Source organism: Bidens hawaiensis, unplaced genomic scaffold (genome assembly GCF_021521415.1).
Source record: "Bidens hawaiensis isolate Kalapana, Puna unplaced genomic scaffold, B.hawaiensis_p1.1 tig00039966_1, whole genome shotgun sequence".
Classification (NCBI taxonomy): domain Eukaryota; kingdom Viridiplantae; phylum Streptophyta; class Magnoliopsida; order Asterales; family Asteraceae; genus Bidens; species Bidens hawaiensis.
The window spans coordinates 103148-125519 of record NW_027497029.1 but is presented as its reverse complement, the minus strand read 5'-3'; the positions used below and the strand labels follow the sequence as shown (position 1 = coordinate 125519).

The following is a 22372-nucleotide window of genomic DNA, read 5'->3' as shown; positions in this document are numbered from 1 at the left end:
GCTTGATCCTCATCTTCAAGTTTAACATCAATATTTTCCAAATCAAGCACCAATATGTTAAACACATCAGTATGATCATTTAACGATTTACCGGATGACATATGGAAAGTATACAACCTTTTCTTTAGGTACAGACTATTCGCGAGTGATTTCGTCATATAGAGACTCTCCAATTTTGCCCAAATTCCGGCAGCTGTGGTCTCCTTAGAGACTTCCCTCAGCACACGATCACCGAGTGAAAGAATTATAACAATATGTGCTTTTTCCATAATATATTTCTTCTCCCTATCCGTGAGAGCCGCTGGTAAATTTGCTTCACCGACGAGAGCATCTACAACCCCCTAGTGTACCAATAATGCCCACATCTTCAATCGCCATAATAAAAATCGTTTTTCCCATTAAACTTTTCCAAATCAAACTTTGTTGAAACCATCTTCAATTTCTCGATTAACAGTCGACAGAATTCTTTGAATCAAGAGCCGTCACCGAGCTCTGATACCAATTGTTGCAAGAACACCCAAAGAATTAAGATGAAATTAAGAAGATAAGCGGAAGCGCTACATGATTCAATCTTATTCAACAAACGAAATCGTATGATTACAATTATGAAACCAGAAAAAAAATTACAATATGAAACCCTAATTCAGAACGAATTAGGCAGAGAAAGAAAACATAAGTGCAAGAGAATTGAAAAATGAGAATCTGAGCCATAATCCCCAATTTTGTTAGACATAACTAACCACCTGTGACCGTTTGCCAACTGGAACAGAGAAAAGACCATATTACCCTTATTGCCATTTGCTAATTAATTTCAACCGTTGTCGGATTAAACCCGTGTACTTTGAATACTTGTTGCACGACCCCTCCAACACATGACCATGAGACTATTAATCCCACCCATATGTAATAACCAGCCACCTTAGCTTTCTTGCAACTTGCGAGATTTAGCAATCGATCAAACTTAACACTTAAAAGGTCCTAAGTTGGTACAATTATCCAACAAAAAGCGGGAATCCGAACCTGATCCAACTTCACATTTGTGAGGAAGGGTATCAACCATTAGACCAATTTGTCATGGGTGGGTATATCTTTAAAATTAGGTGTTGCTTTTTGATCTAATGGCATGTGGCTTAGAATCTTACGGACTCAAGTCCAAAACTCGACTCAACGGGGGGGGGGGGGGGGGGGATGCTGGAGCGTGAAAATTAGCATAAACAGTTGACATCATGTCTTAGAAAGACTCACTTGTATACTGAGGTAGTGATATTAAGAAAAAAAAATATCAAAATCAGGGGTTTGGGTTAGACATGAAAAAGAAAAAGAAATAATGACTAAGAACATACCCATTCCCTACAAATATGTAAGAGATATTTGCAAAGAGAGAGAAAATATAATGATAAATGTATAACAAATATTTTCTAATTAAATAAGAAAGATAAAATGCAATGATTTTTAGTGTAATCTTAATCTTATATATATATATATATATATATATAACGAAACCTTTAAAAGCTCGCTGGTTACTTCCCACCTCATCTCAAGCCACCAGATTGTTTTATTTGTAAATGAAGGCTTCTCATGCATTTGACCCGACTTCATAGGTATGGGTCTCGCTAAACCAAGATAGCCCTTAAACGGGTTATAACATCTCATTAAATTAATAATTAATCTCACCATATATTTGATATGAAAATCCTATAAAATAGAGATGTATTGAAAATTAAGATCCGATTTTGTTAAAGATATTATTTATAATTAAGTAACAATTTTATAGTATAAATAAGCAGGTCATGGTTATCATCAAACCAAATAAATTTTAAATCGAGTTATAACATCTTATTTATTTATTTGTGAAACTTTTTCACCATTTCATCATCAAACCTTAAGTATATTATTAAATTTTTTACAATAAATAAAATTAATACAAAAAGATATATATCAATTAAAAACGAATAATTTAAAACAACTCCTGCAAATATGGATATATGAAAAAGAATTGGTTGAGAATGTTAGTCATATTAAAAATCACTGCATTTTTTCTGATAAGCTCAATGGACTAATACATTTTATACATTTATCATTATATTTATTGTCTTCTACTATACAAAAATTTTCAGAAAATATTTAAAGATTTTGTATAATATAAACATTGAAAGCCAAATTTTCGTAACATATTTTTCAAAAAGCGGAGAATGCTCTAAGATATTTAGTTTTATATTATGATGATTTTTTTTGCATGTGTGTATTTTGAAAGGTAAATTAGTTATCCACGTAAGACGACTAGTCTGTGTGAATCTAGAAATGGGAAGACATCCATCAATCAACCGGTCCAGCAACAAACATCATCGTCTTCTATGGCATCATCCGGCAGTGCGATGAATTCGAATTTGGAGGCTCTAGGTTGCAAAGATATCCTCCGTACCATCTTCGAAAAGCTTCCGGTGGGAGACCTCGCACGATCCGCATGCGTATGCAGGCTGTGGAGGTCCCTGGCCTCCGATAGGGAGATCCACGTTAGGGCTTTCATGGCCCCTTGGAAACTCAAGCAATTGATTAGGAGTCCTACCTCTGCTGCCTTCTGGAGACATAATAATAATAATAATAATAATAATAATAACCTCTCTCGATTCGCTATCTCACATCGCTTGGCTCGCGCCGATACTCTTGCTAGCCTCGCCCTCAACTATTCCGTTCAGGTTATCCTACACTCTCTTTTTTTTTATTTCTTCATTCATTTCCATGGTTGATCACACATAAGCTGCTCGATTATGATTGCTCAAAATGGTGCCTACCTTGTCTTTTTTAGGTTGAATAGGGTATTATTATGTTAAATCTTCTTTCATTATGTAGGTTACTGACATAAAACGCTCTGAACAACATGATGAGTGACCATGGGATACATTCAAGGGACAGATTGCTAATCCCTGTGAGCACACCTGACATTCTCATCGGTGGCACGTGCTATATAGAGTTAGATACCCATGCTAAAAGGGAAGTTGCAGTATTGTATCCTCAAGGTTCGACTCCTGTGTTGAATAAGGAGGTGACATCTGAACCTGGAAAAAGAAGGAGAAGCATGCACGTTGATGATGCTACCGCACACTACTACTTATCTTTATCAAATGGTGATCCCCGAGCTGCTCTGATGGAGTTTTCTGAGGATATCAGGTAGGAGACACAGAACCGGTTGACCTAGTGTGGTCGCAGACTTGACCTTTTCATCTACATAACTAAGTTTCATTCTCAATGCTGGTCTGTAATAAGATTTCTTTTGTTTACTCTGAATGTAAATTAGAAACATGCTTGTTTTAATGCTTTCTGTTGTTATATGATATAAACATTATCTGCACTGTAAAGCTTATTTTACTGATTGGTTGATCAGTAGAGGTGCACAAACTGGTTCGCTTTAAAACCAATTTCTTTACCACTCTATGATCGGTTTCTGAACTGGTTTTAGTTGATTTTTGACTATTCGGTTCGGTTTAAGCCGGTTTCAATGGTGAGAATTATAAAGCGGTCTTGAACCAATGGTTCCAAACCGGTTCGTTTTCTCGGGTCAGTAACCGGGTTTATCTGTTCACCTCTAGTTTTGAGTATGTTTATGTATAACCTTATAACTAGCAATCAATCATTGTTCACTTAACATAACATAATTCAAACATCTTGTGATCAACAGAAATTTCTACAACAAACAAATCATATTTATATAACATAATTAAGATTTCTTGTAATCAAGAGAAATTTACAACAAACAAATCATATTTAAATGACATAATTTAGATCTCTTGTAATCAAGAGAAATTTACAACAAACAAATCATAATAATATAACAAACGTAAACTGAATATTGATTCATGTGGACACACTGTTAGGGATTCCCATTCCTGTAAGACCATCTTTGCTTGATGGGTACAAAAGGGTGTATGGTATATTAACCGGTCCAACTCTATTTTTCAAAGTTTCGTCATTGTTCCTCTTTACAATTCTTTCCTCAATATTCTTCAGTTTCTTGCCAAATATCTCATATGCTTCTAAAGGCACTGAATCCTTAGTCCACTCTTGACTCTCTCTTTGCCCAAGATAAACCTCATCTAATGTATGCCTTGACAATAACTCAATCAAAGATACACCAATAAGTGCTTGCAGCTGAGCGGTTATTGTTTTCAGAAACACACCATCTGGATTCTCTTTAAGTTCATCGTATTCTGGTGTGTTCGGTTCAGGCATGAGACGACGACTTAGAGTTGGACGATTAGGGAGAAATCCAGCATAAGCGTATTGACCGAAGTTGACTGCGGCATGAAGGGCAGAAGCCGACCATATGATTGTTGTACATGTGTCGGCTAAATCCTGAAAAGTATGCATTATTGGCCACCATGTCTCGTTTTTCTTGTCGCCATGACCCTCTTCACGAACCTCCTTCCACCATGATTGGAGTTCGGTGTCATTATGAACCATTTCATCACTCTTGTAGTAGAACCGACAATAATCGTTAACCCATGATTTAATAGCAAACCAAATCTCAAGACCGTCGACAGCATATGGGTAGTCTTCAATCAGCAAACGAAGCCCGTGTGGAGAGCTTGAATCTTCAATCGCCATTCCCCTATTTGTTAAATGAGTTAGTATATATTAATATTGCATAGAATAATAGTAAATGATAATCGTATACCTTTTGACAAGATCAACAGGAAGTGCTTGGTCCGGGAACACCCAATCTTTGTATATTACAGATGACATTTCCATTGCATATCTTCCCGGGAAGACTGTTTGCTCAAGAATTCCACCACCATTGATTAGGATTTGCCTTGCGAAAGCATTTATGTTCATTGTATCCCGGAAATGAGGGTGAAGAAGTTTATGGATCGGGTGGAGCACGCTTAATTGCCTATGTGTTGCAATCACAAATGGCTCGATAACACAATGCGTATTTAACCTGTGAAAGTGTAATCACAAATGGCTCGATAACATGGAATTTATAAGTACTTGAATACTATCTTGTTAAAAGTGTTTACCAGTGACTTATGAGTTGATGGACCCCGGAGTCATTAACGGCTACATATGCTTTGGCTAACTGCCAAATTGAACCTTCAACACCATGTTCAGCTGGAGTGTACACTTTGTTAACAGCACCGAATTGATTTCCTTGTGGATGAGGCAAGCTTAGTTCAATTACCAACGGTTTTAGAGTTCCATCCTTTTGTAAAAACAACAAAGTTCGTGTGGCGTAAATCTTGGTGGATGTTGCATTTATCAGTCTAACGTATGGCATCAAGGAATCATGGTGGTCCAATATAAATAGTTTGTTTGCCTTGATTGCCTGAATGACCAAATTTTTTAAACATATTAGAACCTTTTATTATATCCTAATTAACCTGCTAATTAGTGTAGTGTTGTACCTCATCTATATTCAAACCATCAAGATTTGCCTCAATGTGGGATGGTTGTATTGAACTATTTTGGTTACCATATACTTTGAAGTCGAGCTTGCTTGTTGGAGGGAACTCCTGCAAGTAAAGCCGTCATTAATTGTTAGTTGAGTTTCTAAACTTGCAAAGTATCATGCAATTTCAGTTTACCTTGAGTAGACGGATGCTAATTGGGTTGACACCCGCCAACATTTCTCTTGCAAATTCTTCATCTGTTCTCCATGCAGATTTATCCTCTAATTGGATACCATGTAACATTAAATAAATAAAGCTATGCCCAAAGAAAGAAAACATGATTCTTGAGTTATAGATATGCATGGTACCTTCAACAACTTTTGGCAAGGGGAGTTTGGCAAGCCCCTCTCCATCTGTTTGAGCAAAAGCTTTCAACAACTCAAAAGGGATATTTTTTCTTATTTTTTCAAGCAAAGGGTTCTTGATTCCCCCTCCATAAGTCTTGAACACATCGTCAAACGAGTCGAATTCGTCATAGGTTGTGTCTAGAGCCTGAACCTCAGACACTAGGAATTGAAAAATGGATTTAAAACCATAACCGAGAAAATCAGAGAGTTTCAGCTGTGTAAATCTTTCATCTCTAGGGACGTATATGTCTAAGCTCCTAAGAAGTGGAAGCCTGCTCTCGGTTTTAGGATCTGTTTCGGTCGGCGGTCTGCCAGTTCTCCCCCTACGAGGGTACGGGTACTCAGAAGACCCTCCAAGAACTGGCCTTTTGTTATCAGGATCTCCTAAATCATTATAAAACGCATAATCATAAACCCTGTCCCATTCCTGGAGCTCCCCGGATCCATTGCCTCTCAGAATCATTAATTCTTCTTGTCTATACGGAAGTAGTAATACTGGAGTCTCACTGGGTAGATATGCCTACAACAGTTCATGTGTTAGTAGTAACTTATGTTTCTCATTAAACTTAATCAATCAATCAATCAATCAATCATACCCAGTAAAATCCCACCGACAGCAAAGCTATAAGTAGGGTCTGGGGAGGGTGGGATGTAGGCACACCGTACCTCTATCCAAAGGAATAAAGAGGTGGCTTCCAGAGAGACCCTCGGCTCTAAGTACATGTGTATGAAGCAAAATAAAGGAAATCAAAGTTTAACAGTTATATAAAAACTACTACTAATTATAATAATATTAATAATAAGATCACAGTTTAACAGCTATATAAAAGCTAATAATAATTATAATAATAATAATATATGTAAGGGAAATACCATTATGGTATGTGACCTAAATAAGTTAATTCTAAGCCCTAAGGTATTCAATTCTCTCTAAAAATCCTTAACTTTAATTCTACTTCTCCACGAATTCCTATCCTCAACCATGTCCTCGGAGAGGTTTAGGTCTATCAAATCATGCATAATCCTCTCATCCCAAGTCAATTTCGGTCGTCCTCTACCCTCCTCCCCTCTATAGTAATGTTTTCTACGGATCTAACAGGATTCGTCGTCTGTCTTCTCTTAGAATAAAGAAAACGTTTGCTCTATCCTACTTTTCGCATACCAATAGTTTGCTATGAGTGGGATTTTAATAGGTACATTAATTTGTTTGATAGAGTTAGGATAACTCATATACATATAGCAAAAGTCACCTTGTTGGAAAAGAAGACGCGATCCTTCTCGTAGCGTTTGGATGGATAAACCCATGAATTACACACAAAATGAACTTGGCCATAACCAGGAACATCTTCTAGGGTGAGGGTTTTAAGGAAGAATTCACTATGGTGATTGTTTTTTACAACTAGTGCCCCTGGAAGTCCTGTCTCCGCGTTCCATTCAAACTTAACTCCATACTCCAGATCCTTGACTGATAGCTGAGTCCCCGTACTCCAGTCTTCAAGGATCGTTGGATTACCTATCTTCCCTCTCAACTTTCCTTCTGATCACAAAACAAAATAACTACTTATCGTATGAATTAATTAACATGACGCTTTTTGCATTTTAATGCTATATAAATTAAAGTAAATAAAAAAACCATTAAACTAATTTGTTCATGATACATATATATATATATATATATATATATATATATATATATATATATATATATAAGAAAAACCTGATTTAGGATGAATGGCACTAATGAGCTGGAATGAGATGTTTTGGCCAAAAAGCTCATGCACTCCATCAAGAAACGATGCGCCTATGTCGTTCACATCCAATGCATTCTTCTTCTTTAGCACCACTTTTCCTTTCATCATTGTCTTCCCATCCTCCGACATAACCGTCTTTACAAACATGTTCTCCATCAGTCTCCCTGAATGTTGCACGCAACGTACCTTGTATATCAATCTATCAATCCAAATCACGTACAAAGATATATAGTTTTCAGTGTGGTGGATTAAATGATGCCATGGTGTAGGTATTTATAGATCGAGGAGGTAAGCAGATTAATATTAAATTATATATGATGATTGTGCTCATTTTAAAGTCCTTAGCACCCTTAATGTGAAAATCTAAAAGACTCCATGATGGTATTATTTAACATTTTGACGAATGCTTGTTCGGGTCAAGAAAATATCAAATGATGGATAGGCTAGGGAGGCTAGTTATTCATTGGCTGCTAAATTTGAGTTGAAATATGGCTCACGTACCGAGTTAAATAAACGACATGATGGGCATTAATTAATTAATTATTAAGTTTGGTAGGTAAGTAGGTTTGACTATTGTGATCATTAAATGGATTAACTCATCCTTTGTTTGCATCATTCTTATTTCAACACGGAGTAAATAATTCCAATTCGCAAAATAGATCCTAAGTGTACTGTATGTAGTTGACATATATTATTGTATGTGAAGAAACACTAATCGACCCCCCGGGTAGATTACGGACAATCTGGGGGTTAAATAGATGTTTCCCACGAGGATGAGGTCCAGCAAAGAAAGTTGTTCTTCAGGTGACCTGCAAAACAGACACCGTAAGCTCGTCACTGAGAAGGGGGGGTTCCTCCTTGTGACCACCCTCCGGCGTGAGAATCAGACTAGATTACTCTGAATATATGTGTATATTAAGAGATTGCTAGAGAAGATAAGATAATGAGATCTCAGATGATGTCGTTACCATTCCAAGGTGTTGGAGTATTTATAGCCGAAGGTAGGTTTCCAAGAAGGTACAGCCGGCTGAATAGTATCCCTGTTCTACCAACAGTGGGCTACGCACAAGCCATGCTGGTTGGTGGATAGGCTGCGGCCGATAGTGACAAGGCCGGCTGCACTGTTCCACCAACTGTAGGCTACGCACGTCCCACAGTGAGGGTTGGTGAGTAGGCAGCGGCTAATAGTGACAAACAGTACTAGAGGGTGCTCCTCCTCGTACTGTTGTCGGTGAGCTGTCACCCTGTGATTGGTTCATGGGCTGTTTTGGTCAGATCGTCTATTTTGCCCATACCTTGGCAGGTATAGTACAAAAGATCTTCCAGAAGCATACGGACTGGCTCATTTGGGCGGGAGTATTCCCACCTTGCTCATTCCTTCAGGTGACATTACTGAAGTATCGAGTTAGTGCCTTGTGCGTGTAGCCTTGCTATCAGTGCGGGTAGCCTTCCCTGATGGCTTGTATCCGCAGCTGCGGGAACAATCGGGGTACTTCACCATTGGGAGGCTTTCCCTACGGGAACAGCTGGCGTACTGCGCGTAAGGTCTTCTCTGAGCATGGTGGGTCCTGCGGAAGCAGTTGGTCCTTGCGCAGACGTCCCTCTTCAAGGTGAGTCTTGCGGGTCCAACTGGGCTCTGCTGGGACCTACCTCTTCAAGTCCCCCCAGTCCAATGTTCTTCTCATGAATTATTAATAAGTGAGGTGAACTTTTGGACTTTAGCAAGGGGTTTTGAAAAGGGGTTTTTAGTTTTAAGGTTTTCCGTGGGGATTCTTCCCGCGGTTTTCCTAATGTCACGCAGAAATTCCCGACTTTTCTGCTTGATCTTTGGGTATGAAGCGGGTAGGTCTGTAACCTCCTCGCAAGTCAGGAGCGTTGAGTCCCACTTGTGTGGATTCTCCATGAGGTTTTGGAAGTTTTGAACATAGTGATCAATTATGTTAAAACCGCCAATTCCATCTTGGAGTTTCAAACAATATAGTTCTCGACGTTCCCGCTATGCGGGGATGTTATTCCCGTTTCCGCAAGCATGGCCCAGAAGATCCTTCTTGGTTTGAATTCCCTGCGGAGCGCTAAGTATGTGAAGGGTTTTGCCTTGACACTATACCCGCACTCGTCTTACGGTTACTTTACTTCCAAGGTATTCCTGGCGTCAATTCCCTGCGGGTGCTAAGTATGTGAAGGGTTTTGCCTTGACACTGTACCCGCACTCGTCTTACGGTTACTTTACTTCCAAGGTATTCCTGGCGTCAATTCCCTGCGGGTGCTAAGTATGTGAAGAGTTTTGCCTTGACACTGTACCCGCACTCGTCTTACAGTTACTTGGTTGCCAAGGTAAGGGGTATTTTCCCGCTTACTTTTGAATCTTTTTGAAATTTTGAAATTCGAAGAGTTGGTGAAAGGATAAGAACAGTCCAAACTGTTGAAACGTCATCCGACGGTTTCTTCTGACAGTGTCAGGACGTGCAGGAAGTTATGGCGACGTGACAGTATATGGTCATTCCAGGCGCTTTTTCAGGCGCGTGGGCGCGATTTTTCGGGCGCGTGGCCTCGAAATTAATGGCACGCGTCCTTTCAACAGCTGTTGCCAGCTTGCTCATTGCCACGTGTCATAGTTTCATTGCACCTGCGATTTCTCTCTCTTCCGCATTAAATTCATCGCATTAATTGCGGTGAGTATATAAAGGGGGAGAGGGTCCTTTGCAATTCACACTTTCATTTCTCTTCATCTTCTAAACGATTTCCGGCGAATACTCACTGTTCCGTCGAGCATTCTTCTGAAATCGTTTTTCTGTACCTCCAAACATGTCTTCTTTTGCCGAGGAGTCTGACGTGTTCGTCGAGAATCCTTCGTCCACTTCTGATAAGGACGATAAGAGTACAGCTGGCGAGTGCCAGTGTGCTCTTCCGGCCGACCTCTATCGGTACGTCGTCCGGAAGTTCATGCTCGAGTCGTTCGAGCCTGAGTTTCCGGAGCCACACCAGACGGTGTACGATGCCCCCCAGGGCAAGATAGGGGTGTACGCCGCATTCTTCGTTTATGGGAATCTCAGGTTCCCATTGACGAAGTTTGTATACCGTGTCTTGGAGAGGCACGGCGTGCATCTGACGGAGGTACACCCGATGGCGATCGCCAAGATCCGCCACTTTGAGTGGGTGTGCCTCATTCTGGGCGTGGAGCCCCATGCTGACCGCTTGATGACCTTCTATTCTTGGAGGTGCATCCAGGGGTGGTACACCTTGGTCAATCGGATCAAGGGGTTGAAGATCTGCGCTACCGAGCGCAGTCTTCGGTCGTGGAAGCGTGAGTTTTTTTATATCTCCGCTCGCGTCATCCCCCTTGCGATGACCTTTAAGAATGGGAGAGCACTCCCCGCCCTTCACGCCCTTAACTACCAGGAGGCGGAGTGGTTCGCCAAGATCTCCCGGGTCCAGACTCCGGTATACCGCTTTGCGTAGTCTGGGATGGTGATGCTTGGGATGAGCCGGGTGTGGAAGGAGGCGTCACAGGTTCCCATCGTCCTCGAATACGGTTTGAACTCTGTCCCTTACGGTATGCTCTGTCTTCTTTGTTTATATAGGTTTGTCTTCTAACTGTTTGTTTCTTTTGTTTCAGAGGGGAACGACTTGCAATCGCTCCTGCATCCGCGGGAGGCTGATAGTCCCGCTCGGATGGGTACTCGTGCTCTAGATGAGAACGAGTTGCCCATCCTTGAATAGACGGCGGATCGGTTCGTGGAGGTCTACCCGCCAGGCCACGAGATCCTGAGCGCCAGGCGGCCAGGTAAGGAGTTATTCAACCCTCGACCCCTCAATGCTGAAACCTCTGCTGGAATTCCTCTAATCTTGTGTTCTGATGAGGAATCCGCAGATGGTCCTCCGTTGGTGCGGAAGAAGAAGGCTGCCGGCGGGAAGGGGAAGGCGAAGGTTGCCTCCACTGCCGATCCGGTGCCTCGGTCTGATTCAGAGACCGAGAGCGAGGAGGTGGCGGGGAACCCTGGTGGTGATAAGACCACTGCTCCGGAGGCTGAGACGACCGTCACCTCCGAACAGCCCAGGACAACGACGGTGAGCGGCGTGAAGAGGCCGGCTCCATCGGGTTCGTCCCCGCCTGTTCGCACTTTTAGGCTCAAGAAAACCCGTAAGTATAAACTTTACTTTTTAACTTCATATCTTTCCGCCATTATACTTATATCTTCTTTGTTCAGACGTGGATGCTACCGCATTCCAGGGTGGAGCGGGGAGTAGCACCTCCGGACCCGTGACGGTAGGTTTGGTCAACCTACCTGAGGCGATGACCCAGGCGGCTGCGCCTGCTTCAGTTGGTTCAGTTGCTCACCCAGTTGAGCCAACTGTTCCAACTGCGATGACATCTCCGCCGGCTGTCAGTGCCATATTTACCGAATCTGTTACTGAGCCGGTGGTGACTATTCCTGCGGGTACTTCCGCAGCGGCGACCACGGTTGTGAGTTCACCTCCGGTGAATTCACCTCCGGTGAATTCACCTCCGTTGGTTTCTACCGCGGCGGCCTCCATGCCTCCGACATCGGCAGCTACGGCCGATCCTTCAGGTATGCTTGGGGCTTCTCGCCAACCTCTGCCTCCTTCCCATCTGCCTGACCTCTTGGATGGATTTCCCTTGGGTTCAGGTGATGGGTTTGGCGGCTATCGGCCTGTTGTCGACCCTACAGGTGCGTAGGGTTCTTTTGGCCTTTTTTTTTATCTTTTCCTAACTGCTATTTGTTTTTTGCAGTGTCGGATTCCAATGAAGTGTATGTTCCACGATGGAACATCCGCCGAGGAACAACCCTTCGCACGCCTGTGGAGTGCGTGGAGTGGGCTCGTCACGCAGCTCCCAGTGGTGCGTTGGGGGAAGCCATGGCTAGCTACCAGGAGGGTAGGCTAACCAATGAGCTTCGGGTTCTCCTGGCCCGGATGCAGCCGCGCGTCGAGCTGCTTTGTCGTGAAAACGACAAGTTAAAAGCAGCTCGTATCCAAGAAGTAGCTCAGGCGCGGGCTGTCCGGGAGGAGAATAGGAGGCTCTCCGCCGTTGCTGCGGAGAAGGAGAAGGCCTTCAAGGCCCTTGAAGTTGAAGTTCAGGCCCGTCTCGAGGCCCGTTCCAAGGCTGCCTAAGCTGTTAACGAACAGCTTCGGCTGGCTAAGGAAACTGCTCGGAACGCAACTGAAAGGGCCACCAAGGCTGAAGCTGTTGCTGAGCCTCTACGCCTCGAGAATGAGGAACTTAAAGCCAAACTAGAGGCGCTCCAACAAGCTCATGATGCCTTGGCGATGGAAGACGCCAAGAAGCTCCAAGAGATCTTGGACCAGAGGGGGGTGCTTGACCACACTGAGCGGAAGCTAAAGGGCGTTGAAGAGGCTGCGGCTAAAGAAGTGTTGCTTGCCAACCTCAACAAAAGTGAAGCCGAACGCGCCCGTAACGAAGCTCAGGCTGCCCTCCAGGAAGCTCTGGTTACCAAGGAATGGCTTCTTCGAGAAGCGTTGTCTCAGGTATGCGTAATTTCATATCTTTACACTTTTCTTTGCACATAGAAAAGGTTCTGACACTTGTATTTTTTCTTGTAGGTTATGCATCGAGTCTTCACGGACACATCATACGACGATGCCATGAGCGCAGCCCTCAACGCTTCTCACGAGGATGGGGAAAAGGCCGGCTTCCTGCTTGGTCTAGGGTTCGTTGAGAAAGGCATCCCGCCTTCCAACTTCCCTTTGTATGATGTGGATACTGAAGCTGTTTATGACCAAGCAGTGAACCAGTATGCCGCCTTCCCGCATCCGGTGGTGGACAAGGTGAACGAAGTTGCTGCTGCTGATGATGGGCTAGCTATCCTTAAAGCTTTCCTTGAACCGCCACGCTCTACTGATGGTGCGGGTCCAAGTTGAAGTGGTCCTGAAGCTTGATCCTGAAGATCCCTTTCCACCATTAGAGTAGATTTTTATTTTTGTATAGCTTCTTTTGTATGCGGGTATGCACCCAGCAATCTTTGTAATATTTGAATTTTGATGGAATAAAGATTATGTGCTAATTCCTTGCCTTGTTTATTTTACGCATGTTTTGATTTAACTTAGCAATTTCTTTAGTACTTAGATAAGTTAACTTTTTAACGTGGCAGATTATAAGTTTATGTTTCGCTTCCTCTTTCATGATTGTGCGGGTATGACCGTCACTTACACTTAGGATGGCTTAACTTTACTTATATCTGACCTGCGTGGAAGTTTTCCTCATCTTTTCCTTTGAAATTTTCTAAGTGTTTAGAATAAGTTAACCTTTTAACGTGGTAGATAATAGGTTGAAGTTTTGCTTCCTCATTCGTGATTGTGCGGGTAAGACCGTCACTTGCACTTAGTAGGATGGCTAAACTTTGCCTACATCTGACCTGCGTGAAGGTTTTCCTTTTCTTTTGAAATTTTCTACCGTTTTATGTGTTTATGTGGGTTTTGCCGCCTTCCACACGTAACGACTTACTTCTTCCCATATTTATGCGGTGAATACCGGCACATCAGTGTGGGAAGTTCATAAGTATAAAGGTAAGGCTATCAACACATTGTGAAAGGAGAATCATTTCCATTAGAAGTGGCTCTAGGCCTTTTCTTTACAAGTTTGGAATTGATCTACATATAACATTTGCGTAATTGAGCTCCATTCCATGTTCTTGGGATGGGAGTGCCATCGAGCCTTTCGAGCCGGTATGCGCCCTTTCCCAGAACTTCTTTGATAATGTATGGCCCTTCCCAGACCGGGGCCAGTTTTCCAGGGCGTTATTGGTTCGAAGCCTCGTTGTTACGCAGTATGTAGTCTCCTACATTGAAGTTGCAGAGTTTTACCCGCGTGTTGTAGTACTTTTGCATTTGTCGCTTGTAGTTCTCTTCACGCACTGCGGCTAAGTCTCTGCGTTCCTCGGTTAGCATAAGGTCTAACCGTCTTTCCACATCATTGTCTCCTGGCTGAATCAAGACCCTTGGTGAGGGTAAACCAATTTCGACCGGGACCATGGCTTCAGTGCCATAAGTGAGACTGAACGGGGTTTCTCCCGTACTGGCCTTTTTCAGTGTTCTGTTTCCCCAAAGGACGTGCGGAAGCTCGTCCACCCAGCCGGATCTGTGTTCCAAGAGTCTTTTATTTATACCTTCGACGATGCTCTTATTTGCTCTTTCTACCTCACCATTACCCTGCGGGTGCGCCACTGAGGTAAAAGTGTGGGTGATTTGAAGTTCTTCCAGCCACTTTGTAGCTTCTTGTCAGCAAAGTTGGTGCCGTTATCGCTCACCAAATTCTGTGGAAGTCCAAAACGACAAATAATAAATTCCCAAATAAATTTTTTGCTATGTTTCGCGGTTGTTTGGGCTAAGGGTTTTGCTTCTATCCACTTGGTGAAGTAGTCGATGGCTACCACTAGGAACTGAACATTTCCTGCTGCTGTAGGAAATGGGCCTGTCACATCGATGGCCCACTTCTGAAATGGCCATGAAGAGGTGACTGGAACAAGTTCATTCTTCGGGCAATGCGTGTTGGGTGCGTAGAGCTGACAAGACCTGCACTTTCTGATGTATGCCAGCGCATCCATATGCATCCCCGGCCAAAAGTATCCCGCGTTGTTTAGCTTAGCTACAACAGCGCGTGGACCTGCGTGTACTCCACAGATGCCTTCGTGTACTTCCCTTAGGAGGTAGTCAGCATCTTGGTTGTCCACACATCTTAAGAGTGGGCCAAGAAAGTTACGTCTGTAAAGGATGTCATCGATGAGTTGATAATTCAGTGCTTTACAGCGTAGTTTTCTTGCCTGTGTTTTTTACTCTGGTAGTGTACCTGCCGCAAGGTAATTTATTATTGGTGTCATCCACGTTTCTGTGCCGGTTTGGATGACACAAATTTCCTTGTGCGGGACTGAAGGTGCCTCGAGGAGTTCAATGCGGATGTCCTTTCCCAAGTGGGTGAAGGCTAATGATGCAAGCTTGCTTAACGCATCCGCAGATTTGTTTTCACTACGCTTGACGTGTATGACTTTGCAATCGTTAAAATCGCGCATAAGGGTTTTTGCTTCTGCGAGGTACAGGGCCATTGTGTCGTTCACAGCCGTGTACGTCCCGTTGATTTGGTTGGCTACTAACATGGAATCCACGTGGGCTTCCAAGTGTTTCACTCCCATCTTACGCGCAATTCTCAGCCAGGCCAAGAATGCTTCATACTCGGCTTCGTTATTCTTACTTGGAAAATCCAGTCGAATAGCGTAAGTGTATTCTTGGCCTGCTGGGTTGGTTAGTTTCAGCCTTGCGCCTGAACCCTCGTTACTGGCTGCTCCACCAGTGTAGAGTCGCCAGACATCATTGATGTCCTGTGCTGGAGAGGGTTGAGCCTCTTCCTGGCACTCTTTCTCCCGCGATGCAGGCACTTCCGCAATAAAGTCGGCCAAAACCTGGCCTTTTATGGCTGGTCTTGGCTTATACTTTATCGCGTATTCCCCCAACTCAATTGCCCATTTGGCTAGGCGTCCCGATAACTCGGGTTTGCAAGTTTGAAGTTGGAGAGAATGGTGATTGGGTGACCCTGGAAATATCGTCTTAACCTGCGTGAAGCGTGTATAAGTGCTAAGACTAATTTTTTGAGGGTAAAGTACCGGGTTTCTACGTCTGTTAGGATACGGCTGACATAATAGATTGGCATCTGAATGCCTTTCCGTTCAACTAGCAGGACCGCCCCGGTTGCTCTATCTGTTGCGGAAAGGTATAGGATTAACTCCTCCCCCGCTTTTGGTGCTGTGAGAGTTGGGAGTTAGATCAACCGTGACCGAATCTCCTGAAAAGCTGCTTCCGCTTCTGGTGTCCAGCGGAAGTGCGTTTTCTTTAAACAGTTTCTCAACGTTGACACGAAAGGAAACGACTTATCCGCGTGGTTTGCCAAAAAGCGATTAAGTTCGACTAGTCGTCCATTCAGTGTCTGAGCCTGTTTGATGGTAGTAGGTGATTCCATTTTGATAATGGCTTCGACCTTTTCAGGGTTCGCTCTGAATCCATCTTTAGTGACGATGACCCCCAAGAACTTCCCTTCTTCTATTCCAAAGGCACACTTGCTCGGGTTGAGCTTCATGTTTATCTTCCTGACCGTGTTGAAGGTTTCTTCGATGTCTTTCAACATCGCTTCTGCGTCAGGGCTTTTGATGACCAAGTCATCCATGTAGACTTCCAAGTTCCTCCCAACTTGGGCATGAAACTGGTTGTCCATCAGGCGTTGGTATGTGGACCCGGCATTCTTAAGTCCAAATGGCATCATTTGATAACAAAATGTGCCATCGGGCGTCCGAAAAGCGGTTTTGTCCTGATCATCAACGGCCATGTGGATTTGATGGTACCCCTTATACGCATCCAGGAAGCATTTAAGGTGAAACGGTGCTAACGAATCCACCTTAAGATCAATTTCGGGTAACGGATAACAATCTTTGGGGCATGCTTTGTTTAAGTCCTTGAAATCTATGCACATGCGCCATTGTTTGTTATTCTTCGGTACCATAACGGGATTTGCAACCCATGTTTGATATCTGCTAACGCGTACGATGCCTGCGTCAAGGAGTTCCTTGACTTGGGTTCTACACGCGTTAGTTTGTTCTGGCCCCATTACTCTGCGCTTTTGTACGACGAGCGTAACAGCCGGATCGCACTTGAGCTTATGCTCTGCCTTACTTCGGGGTACACCAGTCATGTCAGCTGGTGTCCACGCGAAGATGTCAGCGTTTTTCTGTAGTAAGCGTTTGAGTAAGGTGCGTGTGGGATCAACAACTGTTGGGCCAATGGTAACGGCCTGGTCAGGGTATTTGCCATTGAAGGCCCATCTTTCCGGTTCGGTGATGGTTGGTTTAGCCATCTTTGGTTTGGGTTTAGATGAGACAGATGCGATGCATACCTGGGGAATGCCGGTGATCATCGCTACACCCTCAGCTGTTGGCCATCCCATCATGCCGTGGACTGAAGATACCACGGCGTTGAATCTTGCCATCCCGTCTCTTCCGAAGAGAATGTCGTATGTGGTGTGGCTTCCTCTTCACGACAAAATCCACATCTTCTGTGCGTGAGTGATTCCCGTCCGTAAGAGTGACGGGGAAAGATAGGATACCCAGGGGGTGTTTGTGCTGCCGTCGAACCCTTCCACCGAGGCGTAGACCGTTTCCAGGCGTTCCTTGTCTTCGTCATCTAGCTTGTCGAAGAACTGCCTGTACATCACCGTTGACGAGGCGCCATTGTCAGCAAGAGTGCGAGAAGTGATGTAGTGCCCCAGCTGGCTTTTGATGACGATAGGGCCTTCTTTGCTGGGTCCTCCTGGCACTCGCGGGAAGCGCACCTCAGCTTCCTTCCACTCGCATGGTTCTGTCGCTCGCCTTTTTCTTCCTCTGATGTTGCCATGAACCATGTTGATGCTGATGTCAACGGGCTTTCGTCCGTTGCCTCTGTACCGGTTATCATTCCTTCCTCCCTTCTTGATTGATGCCACGAGGTGTGCAAGTCTTCCATCCTTGACGAATGTTTCGACAATATCCTTCAAGGATGTACACTCCTCCGTACTATGACCCTTTGTCCCGTGGAAGTCACAGGATTTGCTTTGATCCGCATTAGGTCGCTGCCGGATCATTGGAGCTTTTGGCCATGGTAGTTTTTCGGTGGCAAATATCTCCGTGACGCTTTTGGTGAGTGGCGTCCACCGGTGTTTTCGGCTTGAAGGGTGTGTGTTATCCCTTCCGCCAACAAGAGGGCGAGAGCTGGATGAGGTGCCAAAGTTTACCCTTGACTGCCAAATACCTAGCTTCCTCTTTTTGTTCTGCCGGGCGATCCGAACATTGTTTTCTCTGGTCCTCTGCGTGTAGAGGTGTGTACTCTGGGGAAGATCCCTACCCAGTTGCTTCTCTGTCTCGGCAAAGCGCTTGGCTGCCGTCATGATGGCATCCCATGTGGATGGCATGCCATCCTTACCCGTCAACGTGCGGATAAGCTCTGGGTATTCGGCGCCCTGGATGAAAGCGGCGCGAACAAGATCTTCACTTATGTTGCCCAGACTCAGCTTTTTGGAGTTGAAGCGAGTGATGAAGTCTAGTAAAGATTCATCCTCCTCTCTAACGCAGTTGAGGATCGTCCACTGTTCTTCAGTATATTTCCTCTGTTGGCTGAAGTGTTGGCTGAACTTGTTCTGAAAGTCCGCCCAATCATAGATGTGGTGGACTGGTAAACGATCAAACCATGCCCTGGCCGCTCCAACCAGTGTCATCTGGAACATATAACACCACGTGGGTTCCGTCCAGTTACTGACGGTTGCCCCCGCAATGAATCTGTTCAAGTGATCGTCTGGGTCGGATAGACCATCATAATTGCCGATGTTGGACATTTGTTTGGCACTTCTCGGGGCGATTGCTTCCGCAATGTCCCTTGCAAACTTGGACTTTCCTGCATTTGTAGCAGTTGGTCTAAAGGTTTTGGAGAAGTCACGTGGGTTTCTTCCCACGTTCGTTGGTTTAAAGGTTTCTCAAAAATTCCTTGTCGGTTGGAAGTCCGTTTCCTTACGCTTCCCTTTTGCCTTATGGCGAGGGTTTGGGTCGGTATCGGATTCTTCCCGCTCATCGTCCGAGTACTCGCACTCACTGTTCATGTTGAGATGTTGGCGAGTACTGCCGAATTCGTCAGCCTGTTGAAGTGAACGCAAGCGTTCATCCAACTCAGCTTGGAACTCTTTCTGACGTGCTTCGGCCCACGCCTTAACTTGATCGAGTGTTTGGCGAGGGACCCTCGTCCGTTTCTCCAACCGGGCATCAGTGAACCCCAGTGAAATATTGTTTACTGCACTTGTCCCGGCTTGGGTAACCGGGGTAGTGTTCGTAAAATTTGTATAACCGCCAGTGTTCCCCCCAGTTGCTGGGGTTGTGGTTACCGGGGTTTCTTGGTCACTTACTGGCTTTGGGACCGGAGTAACGTTAACCATTTCTTTAGAAATTTTGAAAAAACTAAGAATTAGTTCTAGCTTTTATGCACGGATGGCGCCAATGAAGAAACACTAATCGACCCCCGGGCAGATTACGGACAATCTGGGGGTTAAATAGATGTTTCCCACGAGGATGAGGTCCAGCAAAGAAAGTTGTTCTTCAGGTGACCTGCAAAACAGACACCGTAAGCTCGTCACTGAGAAGGGGGGGTTCCTCCTTGTGACCACCCTCCGGCGTGAGATCAGACTAGATTACTCTGAATATATGTGTATATTAAGAGATTGCTAGAGAAGATAAGATAATGAGATCTCAGATGATGTCGTTACCATTCCAAGGTGTTGGAGTATTTATAGCCGAAGGTAGGTTTCCAAGAAGGTACAGCCGGCTGAATAGTATCCCTGTTCTACCAACAGTGGGCTACGAACAAGCCATGCTGGTTGGTGGATAGGCTGCGGCCGATAGTGACAAGGCCGGCTGCACTGTTCCACCAACTGTAGGCTACGCACGTCCCACAGTGAGGGTTGGTGAGTAGGCAGCAGCTAATAGTGACAAACAGTACTAGAGGGTGCTCCTCCTCGTACTGTTGTCGGTGAGCTGTCACCCTGTGATTGGTTCATGGGCTGTTTTGGTCAGATCGTCTATTTTACCCATACCTTGGCAGGTATAGTACAAAAGATCTTCCAGAAGCATACGGACTGGCTCATTTGGGCGGGAGTATTCCCGCCTTGCTCATTCCTTCAGGTGACATTACTGAAGTATCGAGTTAGTGCCTTGTGCGTGTAGCCTTGCTATCAGTGCGGGTAGCCTTCCCTGATGGCTTGTATCCGCAGCTGCGGGAACAAGCGGGGTACTTCACCATTGGGAGGCTTTCCCTGCGGGAACAGCTGGCGTACTGCGCGTAAGGTCTTCTCTGAGCATGGTGGGTCCTGCGGAAGCAGTTGGTCCTTGCGCAGACGTCCCTCTTCAAGGTGAGTCTTGCGGGTCCAACTGGGCTCTGCTGGGACCTACCTCTTCAGTATGTTTCGTACAAGTCACATTCTAATATATTGACGGTGATTTTCTTGTTGAGCTGTGCGATAATAACCCTAGACTACACTCATTTATCTTTGGATGATCAAAACCAAGTTCTTACAGATTTCAAAATTCATCCGTGCGCACGGCTAATGTGGACTAAGCGGAAAAACTTAAAAGCAGACTTCACCGTCAGGGAGCACGTCTACAGATATGAGGTTTTGCTTATGTTTAGGAGCAGACAAATGAACAACCCCCCCCCCCCCCGGATAGGTATAGCAGGGGTAGCATCCGTCACCCCTCAACTTTTCGTTGGTAGTGCAAAATCATTTTTTATTTTGTCGGTTTTGTATTTCGCTACCCTTGAAAAAAATATAATGTTACCGTTACTTGTTTAAAACCTAACCAAACTAAAAGTTCAAAATAAATAAAGCCCAACCAAAGTTCAAAGCCTAAACCAACTAACCCAATGACCCATTAACCATATTTCTTTTATGTTCATTGTTTAGTTTAAAGTTCAAAACTTAATTTTTTTTTTACCGCCTTTTATACAATGTAAGAGTATTCTCAGCATATCCCTCATCTCCATCTCTATAATTATAGTAAAAATCACTATATTTTTCTCTCATGTTCAATTAAGTAGTTCTGTTTTGTATCATTATCATTACAGTTTCTTCATTTTCTACTTACAACCAATTTCAACAAATATTTAAAAACAAATTAGGAGAAACAAACTTCCCCCATTTTTTTTAAAACTAAGTTTTCACAACTATACCCTATAATTTTCAAAATTCTCTCACATATTTTTAGGGGATGGACTGAGAATAAACAAAAAAAGAAACACGAAAATAAATAAATTTAAACATATGGGGTGCAGAATTCTCATTTTGGGATTTTGAAAGCTTGAGATCGAGTCATCACAACCCCTTCTTTTCCCTTATCAAACATGTCTCTTTCGACCGCACAAATTAAAACATTGTTCAAATACTCATCACCCATTTGATTGCATAAATCCGTCTTGATAAGCTTCACTTTAGATGAAAAAAAAAACCTTTTAACGGCTGCAACCGTAAAACCGACACTAGCTTCTATATATGATATACCTTAAGGAAAAATGGCATGCTTTTCGGTTTACCAAACATTGAAGCTAACGTTGGTTTTATCAGTTGCAACCGCAACCGTTGAAAGGTGTTTTTCTAAAATAAAGTTTATGAAGACGAATTTGTGCAATCGATTAGTGCTGAGTATTTGAACAATGCTTTAATTTGTGCGATCAAAAGAAAAACACTTGATAATGTAATAGAAGATTATGTAATTGCTCGATTTCAAACTTTCAAAACCGAAGAGGACAATTCAGCAACCCATGTGTTTAAATTTATTTAGTATTGTGTTTTTATATTGTTTTGTTTACATAAACACATAAAAAAAATTTGAAACGTTACTCCTGAGATTTTGTTCTAAATCCGCCACTCCCCCCACCCTCTCACACACACACAAACATACATATATATAGGGTGGGCTGAATGGGGAAAACACACAAAAATTAGGGTACCTAAGCATTGATAGTAACTGATTCAAGATGGTCAATCTCCCGATAGACCCATAGAACGGGTTAGTCTGCAAGATCAAATGACAATAAGAGAAACCGGAGATGGAACAATTTTATTATCATTTTTCTTATTCTTTTTCTCAACGAAGATTACAATTTATAGGAAAACCAAAACATAAAATTAGAAAAGGATAAACAATAAGGAAACCTAATTAGAATATAATAAAGAAACTAAATAACAGATAAATTTATCTATTACTTTGTTTGCAAGAAAAGTCTTTTGTATCATAATTAA

The 22372-nt window shown here is 43.5% G+C and overlaps 1 protein-coding gene and 1 pseudogene across 2 annotated transcripts; one reads left to right on the top strand and one right to left on the bottom strand.

The window, feature by feature from the left end:
- Window positions 1–2346: 2346 nt before the first annotated feature.
- Window positions 2347–3177, top strand: LOC143591649 (F-box protein At1g55000-like; annotated as a pseudogene). Its single transcript, XR_013145730.1, has 2 exons — window positions 2347–2696; window positions 2851–3177. The product of XR_013145730.1 is annotated as an F-box protein At1g55000-like (transcript).
- Window positions 3178–3837: 660 nt separating this feature from the next.
- On the bottom strand, window positions 3838–7689 carry LOC143591647 (putative linoleate 9S-lipoxygenase 5). Its single transcript, XM_077071798.1, has 8 exons — window positions 7509–7689; window positions 7042–7328; window positions 5753–6311; window positions 5580–5665; window positions 5400–5507; window positions 5016–5320; window positions 4673–4936; window positions 3838–4606 (listed from the first exon to the last, which is right to left on the bottom strand). Exons 1-8 carry the CDS (start codon window positions 7687–7689, stop codon window positions 3853–3855), a joined length of 2544 nt encoding a protein of 847 aa, XP_076927913.1. The 3' UTR covers window positions 3838–3852.
- Between the last annotated feature and the right edge of the window lie 14683 nt (window positions 7690–22372).